This window comes from Thalassophryne amazonica, chromosome 14 (assembly GCF_902500255.1).
Source record: "Thalassophryne amazonica chromosome 14, fThaAma1.1, whole genome shotgun sequence".
Lineage (NCBI taxonomy): Eukaryota > Metazoa > Chordata > Actinopteri > Batrachoidiformes > Batrachoididae > Thalassophryne > Thalassophryne amazonica.
Genome location: NC_047116.1, coordinates 14,589,478 through 14,611,683, shown reverse-complemented (window position 1 = coordinate 14,611,683; position 22,206 = coordinate 14,589,478). Strand labels below are relative to the sequence as shown.

General features: G+C 40.7%; 1 protein-coding gene across 2 annotated transcripts in view; it reads right to left on the bottom strand.

Annotated features, from left to right (window-relative positions):
- The window catches only part of slain1a (SLAIN motif family, member 1a), a 44,236-nt gene that overhangs the window by 10,681 nt on the left and 11,349 nt on the right, over positions 1-22,206 (bottom strand). For both annotated transcript variants that reach the window (XM_034187208.1, XM_034187210.1), the window contains exons 4-6: positions 21,490-21,495; positions 19,665-20,066; positions 8,224-8,360 (exon numbers count right to left, since the gene is read on the bottom strand). In XM_034187208.1, the coding sequence (XP_034043099.1) occupies positions 8,224-8,360; positions 19,665-20,023 (496 nt within the window). In that variant the 5' untranslated portion in view covers positions 20,024-20,066; positions 21,490-21,495. The remainder of the gene's footprint in view (positions 1-8,223; positions 8,361-19,664; positions 20,067-21,489; positions 21,496-22,206) is intronic.

The window sequence follows — 22,206 nt, the reverse complement described above, 5'->3', positions numbered from 1 at the left end:
AGAGTCATTGCACAATTTTATTTTATTTTAAGTTGTTTTTGAAGACAAAATGGTTGTTAAATTATATATATATATAATATATATATATATTATATATATATATATATATATATATATATATATATATTATATATATATATATATATCTATATATATATATATTTTAAAAGGACATCAGGCTCCATATGTACAATTGTAAATAAAGATTTTAGAAAGTAAAGTATATATGAAAGGATCGAAAAATAAATGATGACTAAACTACAGGAACGACAGGTAATACCCGGTACACTAGCTTGGTGCGTGCAGCTATCAAGGTCGTTGGGTGACAGGTAGGTAGGGGCAAGAAAAGCTAATGACGCAATAGCAAAATGCTCCATGAATTAGACCACCTCAGTTACATGTGGTTTGGCCTCCACGGTCTCGGAAGGCTGGATCATCATGTGACGTAACCTTCGAAGGATGCAGATCCTGAATTGAGACAATATCAGAAAAATTATTGCAAAGCAAGTAGATATGAAGCTGGCCTGCCAATATGTAGACCTGGATTCAAATCCTGCTTATGCTATCTGTCTGTGTCCTTGGACAAGACACTGAATCTGCAGTGTCTCAGTCCACCCAGCTGTATCTCCTTGACTGGGGAGCTAAATGTGAGGCATCACTGTAAAGCCCTTTGAGCATCTGATAGTTGGAAAAGTGCTACAGTGCTACAATCCATCTAATTGACTCATTTAGTGTTATGAAACAGTGAATCATTTTCTGAAGCAATTGTTTTGTCCTTTTTTGAAAGGAGCTGTTTTAGTTAGGATTTTTAACCATTTTGAAATTGTGATTATTTTCTAACAATTGTTTATTAGTGTTTTAAGCATTTTGAAATAATAAATCATTCTCAGAAGCAACTGTTTTATGTTTTTTTTTTGTTGTTTTTTTGCAAGCTTTGAAATAGTGATTGATCTTCTGGAGTAACTGTTTTGAGCATTTTTGAAATTGTGATTAATTTCCATAAGCAACTGTTGCTATTAATCTTTTGAGCATGTTGAAATAGTGAATCATTTTTTTTTGAACAAACAGTCTTAATTAGTGTTTTGAAATATTGAATCATTTTCTGAAACAACTGTTTCATTTAGTGTTTCCTGGATTTTGAAACAATGAATCTTTTTATGAAACAACTTTTTTGTTTTTATGGTTTGAGCATTTTGAATTAGTGAGTAATTTTGTGAAATAACTGTGTCATTTGATGTTTTGTGGATTTTGAAATATTGAATAATTTTCTTGAGAATATTACGGGATCCCCCAGAAGAGTTAGAGGACTTGGCCAAGGATAGGGAAGTGTGGGATGAGCTGTTTGGTCTACTACCACCACAATTCAGACCTGGAGAAGCAGCAGAAAATGACACAATTGCTACATTTAGTTTTTGAGCATTTTGAAACACTGAATCATTTTCTGAAACAAATGTTTTATTTTGTGTCTTGAAATAGTGCATAATTTTCCTGATGCAGCTGCTTTATTTAATGTATTGAAACAGTGAATTATTTTCTGAAGCAAATGTTTAATTTAGCATTTTGAGTGTTTTGACATTGCGAATCCATTCTGGAGCAATTGTTTCATTCAGTTTTTTTTAGCATTTTAAAACAGTGAAAGATTTTCTTTAACAACTGATTAATTTAGTGTTTTGAAATTGTGAATGATTTTCTGGAGCAATTGTTTCATTCAATTTTTTATTAGCATTTTGAAACTGAATAATTTTCTTTAACAACTGATTAATTTAGTGTTTTGAAATTGTGAATCATTTTCTGAAGCAATTGCTTTATTTAGTTTTTTTTAGCATTTTGAAACTGTGAATAGTATTCTGTTAGAATTGTTTCATTTAGTGTTTTGAAATGGAGAATAACTGTTTCATTTAATGTTTTGAAACGGTGAATCACTTTCTGTAACAACTGTTTATTTTAGTGCTTTGAAACTCTGAATCACTTTCTGTAACAACTCTGAATCACTTTCTGTAACAACTGTTTAATTTAGTATTTTGAAACTGTGAATCACTTTCTATAACAACTGTTTCATCTAGTGTTTTGAAACTCTGAATCACTTTCTGTAACAACTGTTTCATGCAGTGTTTTGAAACTCTGAATCACTTTCTGTAACAACTGTTTAATTTAGTGTTTTGAAACTGTGAACCACTTTCTGTAACAACTGTTACATGTAGTGTTTTGAAACTCTGAATCACTTTCTGTAACAATTGTTTAATTTAGTGTTTTGAAACTCTGAATCACTTTCTGTAACAACTGTTTCATTTAGTGAATTGAAACTGTGAATCACTTTCTGTAACAATTGTTTAATTTTGTGTTCTTTGTGTTTGGAAACAGTGAATCATGTTATAGATCAACTGCTCATTTTGTGTTTTTGCTTCATTTAATTTACTGAGCATCTTCAAAGTGAACAAATTACAGTGGAAACTGTTCCAATAGGGAATAATTTATAAGATTATTTTTCTGGAAACCAATTTTGTTTTAAGCCACACATGAGCGCAGTTTCCCAGCAAGAGACTAAAACAGAATTGATTTCAACATACAGTCACATGTATGCAAGCGTGGTTTCTATGACAACCCTCTTCCAATGTAATCCGTGTGAAAATCGTCATGAACCCAGATGGACACTGTATGCAAATGTATTTCAGTAATTCTACATACTAATTATAGTTCCCCCCTGGCAGATCCCGGGCAGTCGGGAAAGCAGGCTGACTGGGTGACTGTGAGGAGGAAGCGTAGCCCTAAACAGAAGCCCTGTGTACACCGTCAACCCGTTCACATCTCTAACCGTTTTTCCCCACTCGACGATACACTCGCCGAGGATCAAACTCTGGTTATTGGCGACTCTGTTTTGAGAAATGTGAAGTTAGCGACACCAGCAACCATTGTCAATTGTCTTCCGGGGGCCAGAGCAGGCGACATCGAAGGACATTTGAAACTGCTGGCTAAGGCTAAGCGTAAATTTGGTAAGATTGTAATTCACGTCGGCAGTAATGACACTCGGTTACGCCAATCGGAGGTCACTAAAATTAACATTAAATCGGTGTGTAACTTTGCAAAAACAATGTCGGACTCTGTTGTTTTCTCTGGGCCCCTCCCCAATCAGACCGGGAGTGACATGTTTAGCCGCATGTTCTCCTTGAATTGCTGGCTGTCTGAGTGGTGTCCAAAAAATGAGGTGGGCTTCATTGATAATTGGCAAAGCTTCTGGGGAAAACCTGGTCTTGTTAGGAGAGACGGCATCCATCCCACTTTAGAGGGAGCAGCTCTCATTTCTAGAAATCTGGCCAATTTTCTTGGATCCTCCAAACTGTGACTGTCCAGCGTTGGGACCAGGAGGCAGAGCTGTGGTCTTATACACCTCTCTGCAGCTTCTCTCCCCCTGCCATCCCCTCATTACCCCATCCCCGTAGAGACGGTGCCTGCTCCCAGACCACCAATAACCAGCAAAAATCTATTTAAGCATAAAAATTCAAAAAGAAAAAATAATATAGCACCTTCAATTGCACCACAGACTAAAACAGTTAAATATGGTCTATTAAACATTAGGTCTCTCTCTTCTAAGTCCCTGTTGGTAAATGATATAATAATTGATCAACGTATTGATTTATTCTGCCTAACAGAAACCTGGTTACAGCAGGATGAATATGTTAGTTTAAATGAGTCAACACCCCCGAGTCACACTAACTGCCAGAATGCTCGTAGCACGGGCCGTGGTGGAGGATTAGCAGCAATCTTCCATTCCAGCTTATTAATTAATCAAAAACCTAGACAGAGCTTTAATTCATTTGAAAGCTTGTCTCTTAGTCTTGTCCATCCAAATTGGAAGTCCCAAAAACCAGTTTTATTTGTTATTATCTATCGTCCACCTGGTCATTACTGTGAGTTTCTCTGTGAATTTTCAGACCTTTTGTCTGACTTAGTGCTTAGCTCAGATAAGATAATTATAGTGGGCGATTTTAACATCCACACAGATGCTGAGAATGACAGCCTCAACACTGCATTTAATCTATTATTAGACTCTATCGGCTTTGCTCAAAAAGTAAATGAGTCCACCCACCACTTTAATCATATCTTAGATCTTGTTCTGACTTATGGTATGGAAATAGAAGACTTAACAGTATTCCCTGAAAACTCCCTTCTGTCTGATCATTTTTTAATAACATTTACATTTACCCTGATGGACTACCCTGCAGTGGGGAATAAGTTTTCATTACACTAGAAGTCTTTCAGAAAGCGCTGTAACTAGGTTTAAGGATATGATTCCTTCTTTATGTTCTCTAATGTCATATACCAACACAGAGCAGAGTAGCTACCTAAACTCTGTAAGGGAGTTAGAGTATCTCGTCAATAGTTTTTACATCCTCTTTGAAGACAACTTTGGATGCTGTAGCTCCTCTGAAAAAGAGAGCTTTAAATCAGAAGTGTCTGACTCCGTGGTATAACTCACAAACTCGTAGCTTAAAGCAGATAACCCGTAAGTTGGAGAGGAAATGGCGTCTCACTAATTTAGAAGATCTTCACTTAGCCTGGAAAAAGAGTTTGTTGCTCTATAAAAAAGCCCTCCGTAAAGCTAGGACATCTTTCTACTCATCACTAATTGAAGAAAATAAGAATAACCTCAGGTTTCTTTTCAGCACTGTAGCCAGGCTGACAAAGAGTCAGAGCTCTATTGAGCTGAGTATTCCATTAACTTTAACTAGTAATGACTTCATGACTTTCTTTGCTAACAAAATTTTGACTATTAGAGAAAAAATTACTCATAACCATCCCAAAGATGTATCGTTATCTTTGGCTGCTTTCAGTGATGCCGGTATTTGGTTGGACTCTTTCTCTCCGATTGTTCTGTCTGAGTTATTTTCATTAGTTACTTCATCCAAACCATCAACATGTTTATTAGACCCCATTCCTGCCAGGCTGCTCAAGGAAGTCCTACCATTATTTAATGCTTCAATCTTAAATATGATCAATCTATCTTTGTTAGTTAGTTATGTACCACAGGCCTTTAAGGTGGCAGTAATTAAACCATTACTTAAAAAGCCATCACTTGACCCAGCTATCTTAGCTAATTATAGGCCAATCTCCAACCTTCCTTTTCTCTCAAAGATTCTTGAGAGGGTAGTTGTAAAACAGCTAACTGATCACCTGCAGAGGAATGGTCTATTTGAAGAGTTTCAGTCAGGTTTTAGAATTCATCATAGTACAGAAACAGCATTAGTGAAGGTTACAAATGATCTTCTTATGGCTTCGGACAGTGGACTTATCTCTGTGCTTGTTCTGTTGGACCTCAGTGCTGCTTTTGATACTGTTGACCATAAATTTTATTACAGAGATTAGAGCATGTCATAGGTATTAAAGGGCACTGCGCTGCGGTGGTTTGAATCATATTTGTCTAATAGATACAGTTTGTTCATGTAAATGGGAATCTTCTTCACAGACTAAAGTTAATTATGGAGTTCCACAAGGTTCTGTGCTAGGACCAATTTTTATTCACTTTATACAGTATTATTATTAGACGGTATTGCTTAAATTTTTCATTGTTACGCAGATGATACCCAGCTTTATCTATCCATGAAGCCAGAGGATACACACCAATTAGCTAAACTGCAGGATTGTCTTACAGACATAAAGACATGGATGACCTCTAATTTCCTGCTTTTAAACTCAGATAAAACTGAAGTTATTGTACTTGGCCCCACAAATCTTAGAAGCATGGTGTCTAACCAGATCGTTACTCTGGATGGCATTTCCCTGATCTCTAGTAATACTGTGAGAAATCTTGGAGTCATTTTTGATCAGGATATGTCATTCAAAGCGCATATTAAACAAATATGTAGGACTGCCTTTTTGCATTTACGCAATATCTCTAAAATCAGAAAGGTCTTGTCTCAGAGTGATGCTGAAAAACTAATTCATGCATTTATTTCCTCTAGGCTGGGACTATTGTAATTCATTATTATCAGGTTGTCCTAAAAGTTCCCTAAAAAGCCTTCAGTTGGTTCAGAATGCTGCAACTAGAGTACTGACGGGGACTAGCAGGAGAGAGCATATCTCACCCGTGTTGGCCTCTCTTCATTGGCTTCCTGTTAATTCTAGAATAGAATTTAAAATTCTTCTTCTTACTTATAAGGTTTTGAATAATCAGGTCCCATCTTATCTTAGGGACCTCGTAGTACCATATTACCCCATTAGAGCGCTTCGCTCTCAGACTGCGGGCTTACTTGTAGTTCCTAGGGTTTGTAAGAGTAGAATGGGAGGCAGAGCCTTCAGCTTTCAGGCTCCTCTCCTGTGGAACCAGCTCCCAATTCAGATCAGGGAGACAGATACCCTCTCTACTTTTAAGATTAGGCTTAAAACTTTCCTTTTCGCTAAGGCTTATAGTTAGGGCTGGATCGGGTGACCCTGGACCATCCCTTAGTTATGCTGCTTTAGACGTAGATTGTGGGGGGGTTCCCATGATGCACTGTTTCTTTCTCTTTTTGCTCCGTATGCATCACTCTGCATTTAATCATTAGTGATCGATCTCTGCCCCCCTTCACGGCATGTCTTTTTCCTGGTTTTTTCCCTCAGCCCCAACCAGTCTCAGCAGAAGACTGCCCCTCCCTGAGCCTGGTTCTGCTGGAGGTTCTTCCTGTTAAAAGGGAGTTTTCCTTCCCACTGTGGCCAAGTGCTTGCTCATAGGGGGTCGTTTTGACCGTTTGGGGTTTTTCATAATTATTGTATGGCCTTGCCTTACAATATGGAGCGCCTTGGGGCAACTGTTTGTTGTGATTTGGCGCTATATAAGAAAAAAGTTGATTGATTGATTGATAATATTCTTTGTTTTTGGCGATCTATGCACCTGCAGGTGTAAGTGATGAAATGAAGGTGATAATTTGTGGATAGTGGGAGGACGGCGTTCTTTATAATCCTCTCAGAGAGTGCGTGACGTCCTCCACTTAGCACAGCGTGATGCCATCTCACAGCCCAGCACGACTTCCTCTAAATGGAACTCATGTTTTTTTTCTTCTTCCACCGTGTGTATAAAGGCGAGTCTTTCCACCTCCGTAACGACTCCCAACAACCCAATGATCTACTTTAAAATCCATTAACTTAAAGGATCACTCCCATGTAATCACGCAAGTGTAAAATAGAGCCCTGGGCCCCAAATCTGCAATTTCCAGTCTGTATTTTAACTTCAGCAGCCACCAGAGGCGGTTCCACCTTGTAATGATGCCCTGGGTGAACTCCCCCTTTGGCACAGTCACACTGTCTTGTGCACATGATAACTTAAAAATGTGCGAACATCAGGTTTTCACATGAAAATCACTTAAACATTCATGCACATATTAATTTTATTAAATTTAATGAGACCCAAAAGGCACCTGGGGATGAACAGACCAGAACCCAAAATGCAGACCATTTACATCTGACTGAGCTGCCAATCAGTTTTAACTTTATTTCCATTCAAGAACGCTAAAGATACATTCCTGATATACATCTCCAGATGCCCTTTTCTTCCTTTTTAAAATGGAAAAACTTCATTTTAAAGTGATTTTTGTGTTTACCTGAAGAACATGGGATGATTTTGTTGTGATTTCAGTATAAGGTATAATTGGCCGTTTTTGACTACTTTTGGTTTTAAAAACTTGTACAAATGTAGCAAACAAAGTTATATACAACTATTTACATTAAAATCCAGGAAATGCTTTAGGTGTTTTTGTACAACTATTTACTAAACAGTAAGATGCCACACAAATTATTTGTGCCACTCAGAAAAACAATTCCTGTTCAATACAAGACCTCTGTCTTGTCTTGTGTTAGACAGGACACAGGCCTGACACTTTGTCATTCCTCCTGTTGCCCACCTGGAGGCAGCATTGGCCCCACGGGGTGTTAATCATGATTCAAGTTTTACTGGGCCTATTAACAAAATTTGAAAATTAAAAAAAAAACTGTTTGAAGTCTGCACTTTCAACACACATTCAAACGGAAACTCAGAGTGTGGTGGTTTTGATGGCAGGGCCGCTTGATTCGGTCATGTGACTTTGACACGTCTCTGCAGAGGGTTAAAGTGAGTGATTAAAATGATCAGCTTTAGGAAATGCTAACTTCCTGGGATCAGAAATATCCTTTCAAATCCTGTCGGATGCAAGCTGTGTCATGGCTTCATATCACGTCACTGAGACTGACATTAATCTAGTGGTAGATACACAGTACCTTGGTCCAGCCTGTGACAGAGGGTCATCTTAGCCAGCTCCACCTCCGGTCCCGGGTGGTCCAGTACCTGCCTGCACCACTGAAGAGGGCTGAGTGAACTCTGGGCCTGTGGCTTGGCTTTGGGACTCACATACAGCCTGGAACATACAGCAACACCAACACTATTGCTTTGACAAGTAAAATGAAATAACATGGATTTATAACTCAAATATCAGACAGTAGCATAGCAAAGGTTCTGCAATAAAAGTTTTCATTCAGATTCACCTCATCAGTAACAGCTGTAATCTCTAATAAGAAGCAGCTAGTAGCTAACAGGAAAATGCACATTGTTTAAAAATGTACTTTCTAACTAATCTTTTATGCTGCTTGCAGTCGCTAACCTGAACGCTACCTCCTCTACCCAACTGCTAGTAGTTGGTCCCTGTCTGACATCTGTGAGATTGATATACCCCATACATCGCTGTGACTGAGACCTCCGCCAAACACTGTTCTAATACTGATAGCACTAATGATTAAAATATTTAACTTTTTCTTGTCTCCTGAGTCTTTATGGTGGAAATTTGTCACAACACCAGCACAATGATGCCATTTTATAGCGGAGTGAAAATTGTGAATCTGCAATGACAGACATTCTCATAAAATCCAGACAAAACTGTGGCCTTGACATTTGATCAATTGTGTCCAAAATGAAACCAATGTATTCTTGACAAACTCACAGTCATTCTACCATGTTTAATCCAGATTGGCTCCAAACTCAAGTTTGAACTTTTAAGGCCATCTAAAGTCAAAAATCAGGCGTCCATTAGAAAAGTGATATACACTGAGGTCCATAGACAAAAAGAATCAAGAGAAATTATTTAAAAACTAAAATAAATAATAATAATAACTAAAATAAAAATAATACAGAAAGTGGATTTTTATTTTATTGGTGGGTTAATAGTAACAGATTGTATCTGAATGAAGAGGATAAAACAAGCTGATGCCAACTAACAATGAGAAGGTTAAAACCTTGGCTTTACTCTATATGTAAGTGTGCATGTGTAATAGTGACAGATCGCTGCAGCACACGGCATGACCATAGTCAATATAGACTAATCAACTCATCCTTTAGTCTAAAATGTCCTCAAGTATTGTTGCGGGAGACAGGACCGAAAGATGTAAAATTGGAATTTAGCAGAAGAAAATCAATGACTCATATTTGAAAACCTGGAAACAGAGATTGGTTATTGAACGAATTTATTTAACCTTCAAGCGAATGAGTGGTGTCATTTATGACCCCAGCCGGTTATTTATATGTACTGCTGTGATATTTTTAATGAGAAAAATGAAATGAGCTGTTGTGAAAGTGTAGTGACACAGACCCACAACAGGGGGCGCAAATGAACGGACAATAGGAGAAGTTAAATCTGAACACTTTACTGTTGTGAATTCCACAACTACACACAGCAGATTATAGAATGAATACAAGGTCAATTAATAAAGGTGTCGTGTGGGCAGGCTCGACGATAGGAGACGTCCGTCTGGAGAAGAACCGGAACCACACAATTTCCTCCGCCACCGAACCAGGAGGATACTGGAGCCGCCAGGTCCCGAGTTCCCCAGGTGGCCACCGTCTCCGCATGTCTGATCTGGTACTGCTGGCGAAGAGCACAAACAGTCAGGTGTGGGTGTGTGTGCACCCCGTAACAAGGATGATGGAAATTCCACCTCCACCTCAAATCACACACTCGTGCAGCTCCTGTTTAACCACTTTTCTGGTTGGGGTGTGAGGCGAAGCCGTCGCTAATCACACCAAACGCCAATCCAGCAGATAAGGAAACACCACAGGAAAACGGCTGCAAAAGAGCTCAGAGTATTTGTCAGTGTTGAATACAGCAGAGAATATGACCTCCTTGGAAGAACGATATCTCGGCGACGTGGTGGAGGTGTTGTCCTGCTTTTATGCGGGGTGAGGCGCAGATGATTGGTGACAGCTGTCATAGCCGATGAGTGACAGCTGTCAACCCGGCCGCTCTTGGAAGGTGGCAGCGCCCTCCTGTGCCTGAAGCCCGCACTTCAGACAGGGCGCCATCTGGTGGTGGGCCAGCAGTACCTCTTCTTCTGGCGGCCCACACAACATGAGCCCTACCATGAATTCATCAATCTCCTTCTGCAGCTTTTCATTTATTTATTTTTTCTTTTTTATCAGGAATTGTCCCATTGATGTGGGAAGTATAATGGGAAGTTATGTGGGTTAATTTATAACCCCAAAAAGATATGGATGTTTTGTAACATTATGGCTTTGATTTTATTATAACCTTCCACTTAAAGCCACAATGTTTCTGAAATAAATATAGTCAAACTTTACTAATTTTGGGCCACTGATAATGAAAATGTTTACAGCTGTAGTTTTAAAGATAAGTTACTACTATGCTACTAAGGGTTCATGTAGAACTCTTTTGGTGATGTTTAAAGTGTTACAAAAACAGAACAGGTGAAATATTATTATATAAACAATTAGAGAAACACATGGAAAGTAAAAATTACACCTTGAGAGAGATAAATTACACATGTAGACAGTTGAATCAACCTGGAAATGATGAACTATGTGAAACAACTCCAACACTGTCCACGCTTTCACACAGGCACCTCTTAAATATTTAACTCTGACATTTTAATTTTGACTCTTAATTTTGCTGAGCAGTCAGATTAAAGCCTCTTTAAGTTTTTTCTGTTGTTTTGAGGCTGTGTAAATCCAACAAGAAGCAAGAATCTCTGGTTTAAACTACTTGAAATTACGTCTGAAGCCATGTGAATCAGTTTTTTTTTTAATCTGTTAATATTGGTTTATTTCAAATAAATGCAAAAGGAGCAAATTCTGCTTCGTCAAACGCAGGGGAAAGTCCAAACTTGTCTTCTTTTTGAAAATTAGAGCACCGCACAAGTAGAGCTCAATGCTAGTTTCCAATTGCACAAGTTTTTACCTTGAAAATTTTCAAGGTCAAAGTCCTGTTAGAAGTGTCTTTTCATAGGCAAAATTAGATGTGATCAAATGTCAGGAGTATTTATTTAGTTCATGCACGTGAATCAAAGTTTTTTTGTGGTGTTGGGTTTTTTTTTCCACTTTTTCAGTTTCTGAATTGTTTTTCAGATAATTTTCACAATTTGTTTATCTCTGCTGTGCACAATTCGTCATTGTTTTTTGGCACGTGGTTTCCGACTGATAACTGGAAGACAAACAGGCATAATATTGGAGCCTCCATCCAATTTTGGTGGTGTAGGTAAATCCATAGCAGAAAAATGAAAGTGACTGAGACACTGATTGAATGATTGAGATAGAATACAAAATGTACATCAAATGGACTTTTCAATATTAAATTCAAATGTCCACAAAATCCACAATCCTGATCAAACTTTGTCAGGTGATAGTGAGTGCCAGTCTGCACCTCACTTTCAAATATTAGCGTGATTGGGGCACGTTTGATTAGATATAATGTAAAATACACATTAAATGGTGTTTTCAATGTTACATTTAAATGGCCAAAAAATCTGTATTCTAATCCAATTACTTTTTTCTGCAAATCTGATTGATTAATCATGTGAGATTTCAGACCATATAATATCAAGTAGACGGTGGCAAAATATTCAACCATTTCACATTTGATGTATAACTCCGCGCCCTAACCGTGTTATTGCACAGGTGTCAATCATGGCGCTGTCAGCTGAGAGCAACAGAAACTGGCGGTGCGACAACGCCGAAATAAGTGGATTTTACTGGATTGATTGATGGATTTACTGTGGCTTTAACTCAATGCAGCTGACAAGATGGAGAAATCTGTGGGTCTGCTCACAGAATTTACAGTTGGCATGAAGACACTGTTGCGACCATACCCTTTCACAATGATTCGCCGACCGAATTATTTACAGAAAAATAAACCGTGCATACAATGAATTGGATTACAATGGGAATAACATTCATGCTGAATTACGGTCGCAAGTAGCAGTTTAAAACTCAATTTGTGACCATAAAATCCAGCATGAACGTTCGCAAATCATCAGGCACAACAGGGTTATTCCCTAAATCTGATTCGGATCCGGATCAAACTTTGTCAGTCAATAAAGGATACCATCCTACTAAACTCTCTCAGTTATGAAAGAAATTTGATCTTCTTTGACAGAGTTATGAATTTTTGAAAATTCATTCAATGTTAAAGATAGGGATTTTTCCTGACTTTGACCTTAGACCCGTGACCTTGAAAAGTAAATCAGTTCTTGCCTATCAGGATATGAATCTATACTAAAAATGTCATAACATTATATGAAAAATTGTGGGCTCCAGGCTGTTCACAAATAAACAAACAGAAAAACAAACAAACAGGGGCGAAATCATAGCCTCCTCCAACTTCACTGGCGGAGGTAATAAATGACTTCCTGATTTAATTTGCAACATCGGTGACAAATATTTTTCTGATGATTTTTTTTAATTAATTGAACATTTTAATAGATTGTTGTTATAAATGAAAGGGTTTCCTCTGTTTCAGAGTAGGATGGTGGTTTTGTTGCGTAAATAGGCAGCGGTGGGGCACAGGCTCAGGCTGTGATTAGTGACGGTAGTGAAGTGAGAATACTAACAGGGTGGTTGAATCTCTATATCAGATCCACGGAGTTGGAAAGGAGAGCATGGCAGCGACCGAGGTGATCAGGTCCAACGTTTGAAAGTAGTTCAGCCCAGGGCTGAACACTGCACAAAGCCTGGCTGTTTGATTGCGGCCTGAAGGAGGCCGTTGTTTCTAATTTCATCCTAACGCTGGCTGTGAATAGATACCTCAGCCACATTCACTTTACACAGTGCATTCTGGGAAGGACAGCCTGAAGTGTGTTTTGCTCTGTTAACCTCCAAGAATTCAATACCTCTGCCAAAGAGGGCTTTTTTTTCATCGTTGTTGTTGTTAACAAGGTTACTGAAACTACTGATTGTTGCTTTTAAAGCTACAGTATGGAGGATTTAACAGAAATAGAATATCGCATTCATGACTGTTCCTTAATGTGTAGTTACTGTACCTGCACCAATGAATTAAATTCATTGGTACATTCAACTGATATGTTTTCATGAGATCAGAATGAGCCTTGATATCTACATGAGTGCGGGTTCCCTTATGGAGGCCGCCATGTTACACCGCCATGTTGATATGGTAGCCTAACATGAACATACTTACTTCGCTTTTTGAATTTTGCAGTGGGACTGGAAGGCTGAAGAAAAAATGAGGAAACACTGCTTGCACCCTGAAATGCTGTCTACTTATTGCTAGCACAGGCTAACAACTTTTGAGAACCCTCATTTCTGGGAAATAGCGGATCATGCATATTGTTTATCACAAGAGAAGGTAAGGGAGGGAGCAAGAACACATGTTGCCAAAGAAGGGAAACCATGAAGGGAAACAAAATCATGACTGGTGACGGCATAATGCAATGTGCAACCTCACCACTAGATGACACTAAATCCTGCACATTGTAGTTTTAAAGAAAACATTGAGGAAATTTTCCTTACAAGAAATAAATAATAAATTTTGCTCAAAATGTCATCATTTATTACCAGATATTGTGGACTGTTTCTGTTTACTTTAATAAAAAAATTGTGTGACTACATGTTGTATCACTGACACCCCCCCCCCACACACACACAATTTTGTCTGGATACAAATTATAGAAATCTATGTGTCAGATCATCTGACACATCTTTACACTACTACTAGTAGTAGTAGTAGACACTCTAAACCAAAATGTACAAATGAATTAAAAGATTAAGTTGTGTAAACTCAAGTATTAAGAAAACGTTTGACTTACTTAAATATTTCAACTTTGTGTAACATGGTCTTGCTTTTTGATTAAATTAAACTGAGAATTTTTCACTGACTTGAACTAATTGTATATTAAGTAAGCAAACCTCCCCAAAGTATAACTTAAGCACAACTTAAAGAATTAAGTAATTATATAAGAAAATATTTGGGGTGACTTGGTGAACCCTTTAGCAGTGGTGGTGACCAAGTGGTTAGTGTGCTTGGCTTTGGTGCAGAAGGTTCCTGGTTCAAACCTCAACCCTGTGTTGTATGGCTGGGGGGCCTGGCTGCCTTTTTGTTTCTGTCTTTTGGTTTTCCTTCCAGGTGGCTTGCATTTGGGACTGAGTGGCTGTGTTGCTGAGGTTATCAGGACCTCACCCTGATCACCTGCGGCTCGTCAGGACTCACAGCTGAGGTGCATCTATATGGATTGGAACATGGTGGCATTTAAGACTGGAGTATACAGTGTGTATTTGCCAGAGACTCGACCTTGTGACCAGACGGGTGAGATCGTCGTCTCGGGAGCCATCTCATCATCAGTGGATGCAGAGAACGTCCAGGGTTTGATGCACGGTCTGTGAAAGAGGAGGGGGGGGAGGTCTCACGCTCGTCAGCACACTTCCTGAGGTACGTTAGATTTTGTGACTAACATTTATACAGTCAGTAAATGTGGTGTCCCTCACACCTTTTTATATTGAGCTGTATGTTAGTCATGTATCGGCTTCCACTGCAGTGGAGTTTGTGAACTGGATGTTCCATGCCTGCAGGTTGGGAAGCTGATTAGTAATCAAGCCAGGAAGTGTTTGCTGTTTGTACACCTTTAAGTGTTCTCTCTGGTGTGTAGAGTGTGGACTCACATAATGGTTCCCTTCTTCACAGACTCGGTTTGTTGCGGCCACCTGGGGGGTGTCGGCGGGGGTCCTTGGGTCCGAAACAGCTTCTGGCTCTGGACCGTTAGCGCTGCTGGGAGCGCACCACGCCAGACCGCACTTTCTTTTGTTATTTTTGTATCACTGTTATGTATTAATTCAGTTAGCCTTTGTACCGTGCTCTGCTTATTTCATACTGGGTCCTTTCAAACGCTGGTCGGTTCTCCGAGCTGCGTCCGACACATAACAGTAGTCTCTGGCCAAACATCACGGACCCCGCGGTAGCAGAGACGGTAACACGCCGGGAAGGCGGCAGCAGACGTTCAGAAGTTATCCGGATCAGTTGCGGGTGCTCTCCGCCCGGATGGTGCGTGTTTGAGAACCCATTACTGAATACTGATTCGTGCTCTCTTGCAGCCGTGTTCCTGTGTGTGCCTTATCCGTGGGTCGTGGTGGAGTGTGACTGGCGACGGCTTCGCATCACGCTCCAACCGGATAAGAGGTTTGAACGGGAGCTGCAGGAGTGAGTCTGTAATGGGTGAACGCGCACGGCGGAGCTCTGTGGCACGGGTCGCGGTGCTTCCTGTGTTACAGTCGTAGCCCCGTTTCCCCGTGTAATGATAGCTACTGCGTCTGTTGTGTCAGCTCCGGTGTTATTTAGTTGAATCACATTTTTGGTTGTGTGCTGCCACAGAAAGGCAGCATGAGTTTGTTTTCTCAGTTACCAAAGGGGGTTTTTCATTTTTAGCACTTTGGCTCCCTCTTTTGGTGACTGAGTCACATTACCGTCAAGCTCTTAAGTTGGAACAGGTGTGTTCCATTTGTTGGAGCTTGACGGTATAAATCACTTATTTGTTTTGTGTTAGTTCATTTTGTGTGGGTGTTTTTTGAGTTGGTTTTTGTGTGGGATTTTATTTTTTGTTTTTCACTATTTAGTGTCTGGGGTCGTGACCCTGCGGTTCTGCCAAAAAAAAAAAAAAAAAAAAAAGGGACCCGAGCAACCTTATGTCAGTCTGTTAGTCTTTCTTTTTATTTATTTTTTTTTTCAGTTTCACCTCCCAGGGTTTGATGGGATGGTCCCCTGGGGGGTCATGGGGGGGGGGGGGTATTTGGGTTGTTGTTTTTTCTTTCTTTTTTTTTGTTTTTTTTTTTGTTATGCCCTCTCTTCTCCTCTGACTCAGCCGTGTGAGCCGTTAGTGTACGGCGTTGCTGGAGTGGTGCAGTCAGGTTGTGCTGGGAGTTTCCCCAGGTAACCTCTGCACCGGGGAGGGGAGGGGGGGGGTTTGGGGTATTTTCTTTTTGTTCCCTCTCTTCTCCTCTGGCTCCAGCCGATGTGAGCCGTAGTGTCGGCGTTGCTGGAGTGGTGCAGTGTGGTTATGCTGGGCGTTTCCCTGGTAACCTCTGCACCTGGGGGGGGGGTGTTTTCCCCCCAGTTTCCGCCCTCAGGGTTTGAACTGTGGTGTCCTCTGGGGGGGAAAGGGCTGTGGGTCCATCTAGCCATAGACGGCCGGGGCTGGGTCCGTTGGTCGTGAGGGAGGCGTCTCCTGGGGTTGACGAGTGGTCCTCTGGGAGGCGCTGGGAGTCCCCGTGGGTGACGTTGGATCCCAGAGGGACCTCGGCTGTGGTTATTACTCCTGGAGCTGGCGGGAAGTCCTCTGGGGGGTGTTGGTCCCTACATGTCGTTTGGGGGGGGGGGGGGTTTTAGCGCTTTGTTTGTAAGCTTGGGTTTGGGTTTTTTTTCTCCTCATCCCGGGGTTTGATAGGACGGTCCCCTGGGGAGGGAGGGGTGGTTTGGTTGTTTGTGTTTGTCTTTTTTGTTTTGTGACTAATGACCGCACATGGTTGGATAAAGGCTGACCGCACAGGTTTAAGAACTCCTGGCCACACCTGTGCTAAGTGACGGACAGAAACAAAGGCAAGGATGCAGCCAGAGGAGAGGACATCAACCATTCTGTTGGAAGACGAATGCAGATGCGGTTTCCAGCCATGGTCCCTGGAGGGGGGTGTTTCTCCTGGGCCAGGTTTGTGTGGTCGCCGGGAGGCTTCCCGTGAGGGTGGGGTACTGTTGTATGGCTGGGGGGCCTGGCTGCCTTTTTGTTTCTGTCTTTTGTTTTTCCTTCCAGGTGGCTTGCATTTGGGACTGAGTGGCTGTGTTGCTGAGGTTATCAGGACCTCACCCTGATCACCTGCGGCTCGTCAGGACTCACAGCTGAGGTGCATCTATATGGATTGGAACATGGTGGCATTTAAGACTGGAGTATACAGTGTGTATTTGCCAGAGACTCGACCTTGTGACCAGACGGGTGAGATCGTCGTCTCGGGAGCCATCTCATCATCAGTGGATGCAGAGAACGTCCAGGGTTTGATGCACGGTCTGTGAAAGAGGGGGTGAGGTCTCACGCTCGTCAGCACACTTCCTGAGGTACGTTAGATTTTGTGACTAACATTTATACAGTCAGTAAATGTGGTGTCCCTCACACCTTTTTATATTGAGCTGTATGTTAGTCATGTATCAGCTTCCACTGCAGTGGAGTTTTGTGAACTGGATGTTCCATGCCTGCAGGTTGGGAAGCTGATTAGTAATCAATCCAGGAAGTGTTTGCTGTTTGTACACCTTTAAGTGTTCTCTCTGTGTGTAGAGTGTGGACTCACATAATGGTTCCTTCTTCACAGACTCAGTTTGTTGCGGCCACCTGGGGGGTGTCGGCGGGGTCCTTGGGTCCGAACAGCTTCTGGCTCCGGACCGTTAGCGCTGCTGGGAGCGCACCACGCCAGACCGCACTTTCTTTTGTTATTTTTTGTATCACTGTTATGTATTAAATTCAGTTAGCCTTTGTACCGTGCTCTGCTTATTTCATACTGGGTCCTTCAAACGCTGGTCGGTTCTCCGAGCTGCGTCCGACACATAACACCCTGCCACATTTCTCTATGTAATGTGGAGTTGAGCCAGGAGGGGCATCCGGTGTAAAACTTGTGTCAGCTCAACATACAGATCCACCTCGGATCTGCTGTGGCAACCTTGAGTGAAAACAAGGGAGCAGCTGAAGGAACTTACTTTTACTTAATGAACACTTTAATTTAATTGTAATCATGAGGTACAAGTAGCATATAATCAAAACTTTTAAGTTCTGGGAACAACTGACTTTAAGTTTATGAACTCAAAAATATTGTGGCAACTGATTACCTCAGTATTTTTGAGTTCTGCTAACTTGTTTGGGTTTACAGTGTACTACTCTATTTACTTTTCCCAGTTATCAGCAAGATTAACCAAAACTGTTTTTACTTAAAAATTGTTAGAAATACTGGTAGTGTGAACCAAAAATTTATTTATATATTTTTTAGTTGTAGTAAATGTTGGTACTCTGAACCAAAATCTGATTTTTGTTAAACTTGTTGGAATTACTGGCTGCATGACTTGAATGCACAGCTAGTTGAATGTTTGTCCTTCAACCAAATGTTCAGGGGATCAAATCCCAGTTTACTCCCTATTAAATCTTGCACGTTAGCATCCTTGAGCAAGACACTGAACCAATTGCTTTGTGATCTGTAAACCAGTGGTGTGTTTTTTATGCCAACAGGATGGAAATGCAGAAATGGAACTTCACAAACCTTTGATTCACTAAATGAAAAGAAAAAAAAAACAATTAGAATGTAGATGATCTTTAGATTAGATTAGACAGAACTTTATTAATCCCTTGGGAAGACTCCCTCAGGGAAACTGAGGTTCCAACAGCATTGTATCACAGCACACATGGTAAGAAGCACACAGAGTATCAAAAGTGAAAGTAAAAAACAATTTGCAAATAGAACTAGAAATACACAAATATAAATACCAGAAATACTGCTCACTACTGATTTACTAGCTACTTCTGTTCCTCTCCTCCTCCCCCTGAGTGAGGAGTTCTACAGTCTGATGGCCTGAGGGACAACAGAGTTTTTCAGTCTGTTGGTCCTGCACTTGGGAAGGAGTCCCTATTATCAGTTTAATTTTTGTCAGTAAATTTATGACTGTCATCTTGATCTTGATCAAAATTAGACAGCAATTGAACATCTACAAGATACAATAAGTGAGTGGGATGGATTGATGGAAATCAAGATGTTTGGGATTGTTGGTGCAACCAGTAGCTCCAAATATATGCAGCCAGCATGTCTGGCACATTTATCAATAATATAATTAATAACAGCTAAATTCTACATATTCAGATCTTATGAGAGCAGAAACAATGCCAGAAGCCCATCTACCAACTTATCAGTCTGTTAAAGAATTTGTCAAGAAAAATATTTTTGCTTTTCAGCTAAATTTTGGGTAAACTGCTTTTAATTTAACTCACTTTGATAAGAAATCAGATTTAAAGTTAGTAAAATGTTTCAAACAGGGCCTCAAACTGTTTTAATTAAACCAGATCCCTCATTTGAAGTTATTTCAAGAAAACGAAACAAGTGGAAAAACTGGTTTAAACTAGATTGAGGCGGGCTAAATTCTTTTATACAGTAGGCAGATAAAACACATAGAATTTGACTGCTTTTAAGCAATTTAAAACTGATTTACTTTTGCTTATTTTTGGGGGGAGGTTCTGGGACACAATGCAGCTTTTGCTTTTACTGTTTCAGACATTTTAAAGACGATGAATCGATAGATCGTAATGTTGTCGATAACTAAAAGAATCGTTATTACACATTCCTTCGTGGCCTATAAAAAAATACGTATATTTTCGACAAGGTTTCGTGTGATGAAGATGATTTTGAAACCGGTTACCAGCTCTCGGGGTTCCCGACCGGCAGCACCGCGTTCAGGTCTAACAGGTCCAGCTCCTCCAGGAGGGTCGCGGGTCCAGCGGCACCGCCGTCCGGCTCGGCCGCGTCCAGACGCGCCAAGCTCGGCTGGAAGTAGTCGATGGGCTCGCTGTAAGGGCGCCGCTCGCCGGGACAGGCTTTGTGCGGCCACGACAACGCGGTCGGCCCGACCGCGTTCGCTCGAGTCCGCAATTGTTCGTTTTGCTTTTCCAGTTTGCGCACCAGCTCCTGCAGCTTCAACACCTCCAGCTCGGCGCCGGAGATTTTATTGTTCCCGTTAACGTCCGCCATAATCTGCGGGTTCAACACGTCCGCTTCCATCTGATAAAAAGCACATGAGAGGCGCAGAAAGAGCGGCCTGTCCTCGAGGCAAAAACACACAGAGTCCACATTCACACAATGATGCTGCTGCTGACGAAGAAGAAGATGCTGATGATGAAGAAGATGAAGGCTGCAAAGCCGCCATCTGATTGGTCAGAAGAAGCACGAAGCCCAAATCACACCACTGCTGTTTCTCTTATGCACTACACACACACACACACACACACACACACACACACACACACACACACACACACACACACACACACACACACACACACACACACACACACACACACACACACGCGTGTATATACAACCCCAATTCCAATGAAGTTGGGACGTTGTGTGAAATGTAAATAAAAACAGAATACAATGATTTGCAAATCCTCTTTAACCTATATTTAATTGAATACACCACAAAGACAAGATATTCAATGTTCAAACTGATAAACTTTATTGTTTTTCTGCAAATATTTGCTCATTTTTAAATGGATGCCTGCAACATGTTTTAAAAAAGCTGGGACAGGGGCAACAAAAGACTGAGAAAGTTGATAAATGCTCAAAGAACACCTGTTTGGAACATTCCACAGGTGAACAGGTTAATTGGAAACAGGTGAGTGTCATGATTGGGTATAAAAGGAGCATCTCCAAAAGGCTCAGTCGTTCACAAGCAAAGATGGGGTGAGGATCACCACTTTGTGAAAAAATAGTCCAACAGTTTAAGAGCAATATTTCTCAACGTTCAGTTGCAAGGAATTTAGGGATTCCATCATCTACAGTCCATAATATAATCAGAAGATTCAGAGAATCTGGAGAACTTTCTACACGTAAGCAGCAAGGCCGAAAACCAACATTAAATGCCTGTGACCTTCGATCCCTCAGTCAGCACTGCATTAACAACCGACATCATTGTATAAAGGATCTTACATGGGCTCAGGAACACTTCAGAAAACCATTGACAGTTAACACAGTTCGTAGCTACATCTATAAGTGCAAGTTAAAGATCTAGCTGCAAAGCGAAAGCCACATATCAACAACATCCAGAAACGCCGCCGCCTTCTCTGGGCCCGAGCTCATTTGAAATGGACAGACGCAAAGTGGAAAAGTGTGCTGTGGTCTGATGAGTCCACATTTCCAATTGTTTTTGGAAATCATGGACATCGTGTCCTCCGGACAAAAGAGGAAAAAGACCATCCAGATTGTTACCAGCGCAAAGTTCAAAAGCCAGCATCTGTGATGGTATGGGGGTGTGTTAGTGCCCATGGGCTGGGCAACTTACACATCTGTGATGGCATCATCAATGCTGAAAGGTACATCCAGGTTTTGGAGCAACACATGCTGCCATCCAAGCAATGTCTTTTTCAGGGACGTCCCTGCTTATTTCAGCAAGACAATGTCAAGCCACATTCTGCATGTGTTACAACAGAGTGGCTTCATAGTAAAAGAGTGCGGGTACTAGACTGGCCTGCCTGCAGTCCAGACCCGTCACCCATTGAAAATGTGTGGGGCATTATGAAGCACAAAATACGACAACGGAGACCCTGGACTATTGAACAACTGAAGTTGTACATCAAGCAAGAATGGGAAAGAATTCCACCTACAAAGCTTCAACAATTAGTGTTCTCAGTTCCCAAACGCTTATTGAGTGTTGTTAGAAGGAAAGGTGATGTAACACAGTGGTAAACATACCACTGTCCCAGCTTTTTTGAAACGTGTTGCAGGCATCCATTTCAAAATGAGCAAATATTTGCACAAAAACAATAAAGTTTATCAGTTTGAACAATAAATATCTTGTCTTTGTGGTGTATTCAACTGAATATAGGTTGAAGAGGATTTGCAAATCATTGTATTCTGTTTTTATTTACATTTTCCCAACTTCATTGGAATCAGGGTTGTGTGTATATATATATATATATATATATATATATATATATATATATATATATTTTATTTATTTATTTATTTATAAAACCACTTGGACCACTCCAATCTGGAGCACCAGGAGTTGTAATTCCCAATTGGGAGAGTGGCTCCAGCAGATGACATAACAGGTCTTTATCCAGAAGAGTGCAGTCCTAGGAACATCTAAGATACTGTGCAGAACCCTCAAACTCTCAAACTCCCATGCAGGCCTCTGGTGGAGGACCCAAGCTTGAGGAACATAGGGTTAAGGTTAGTGT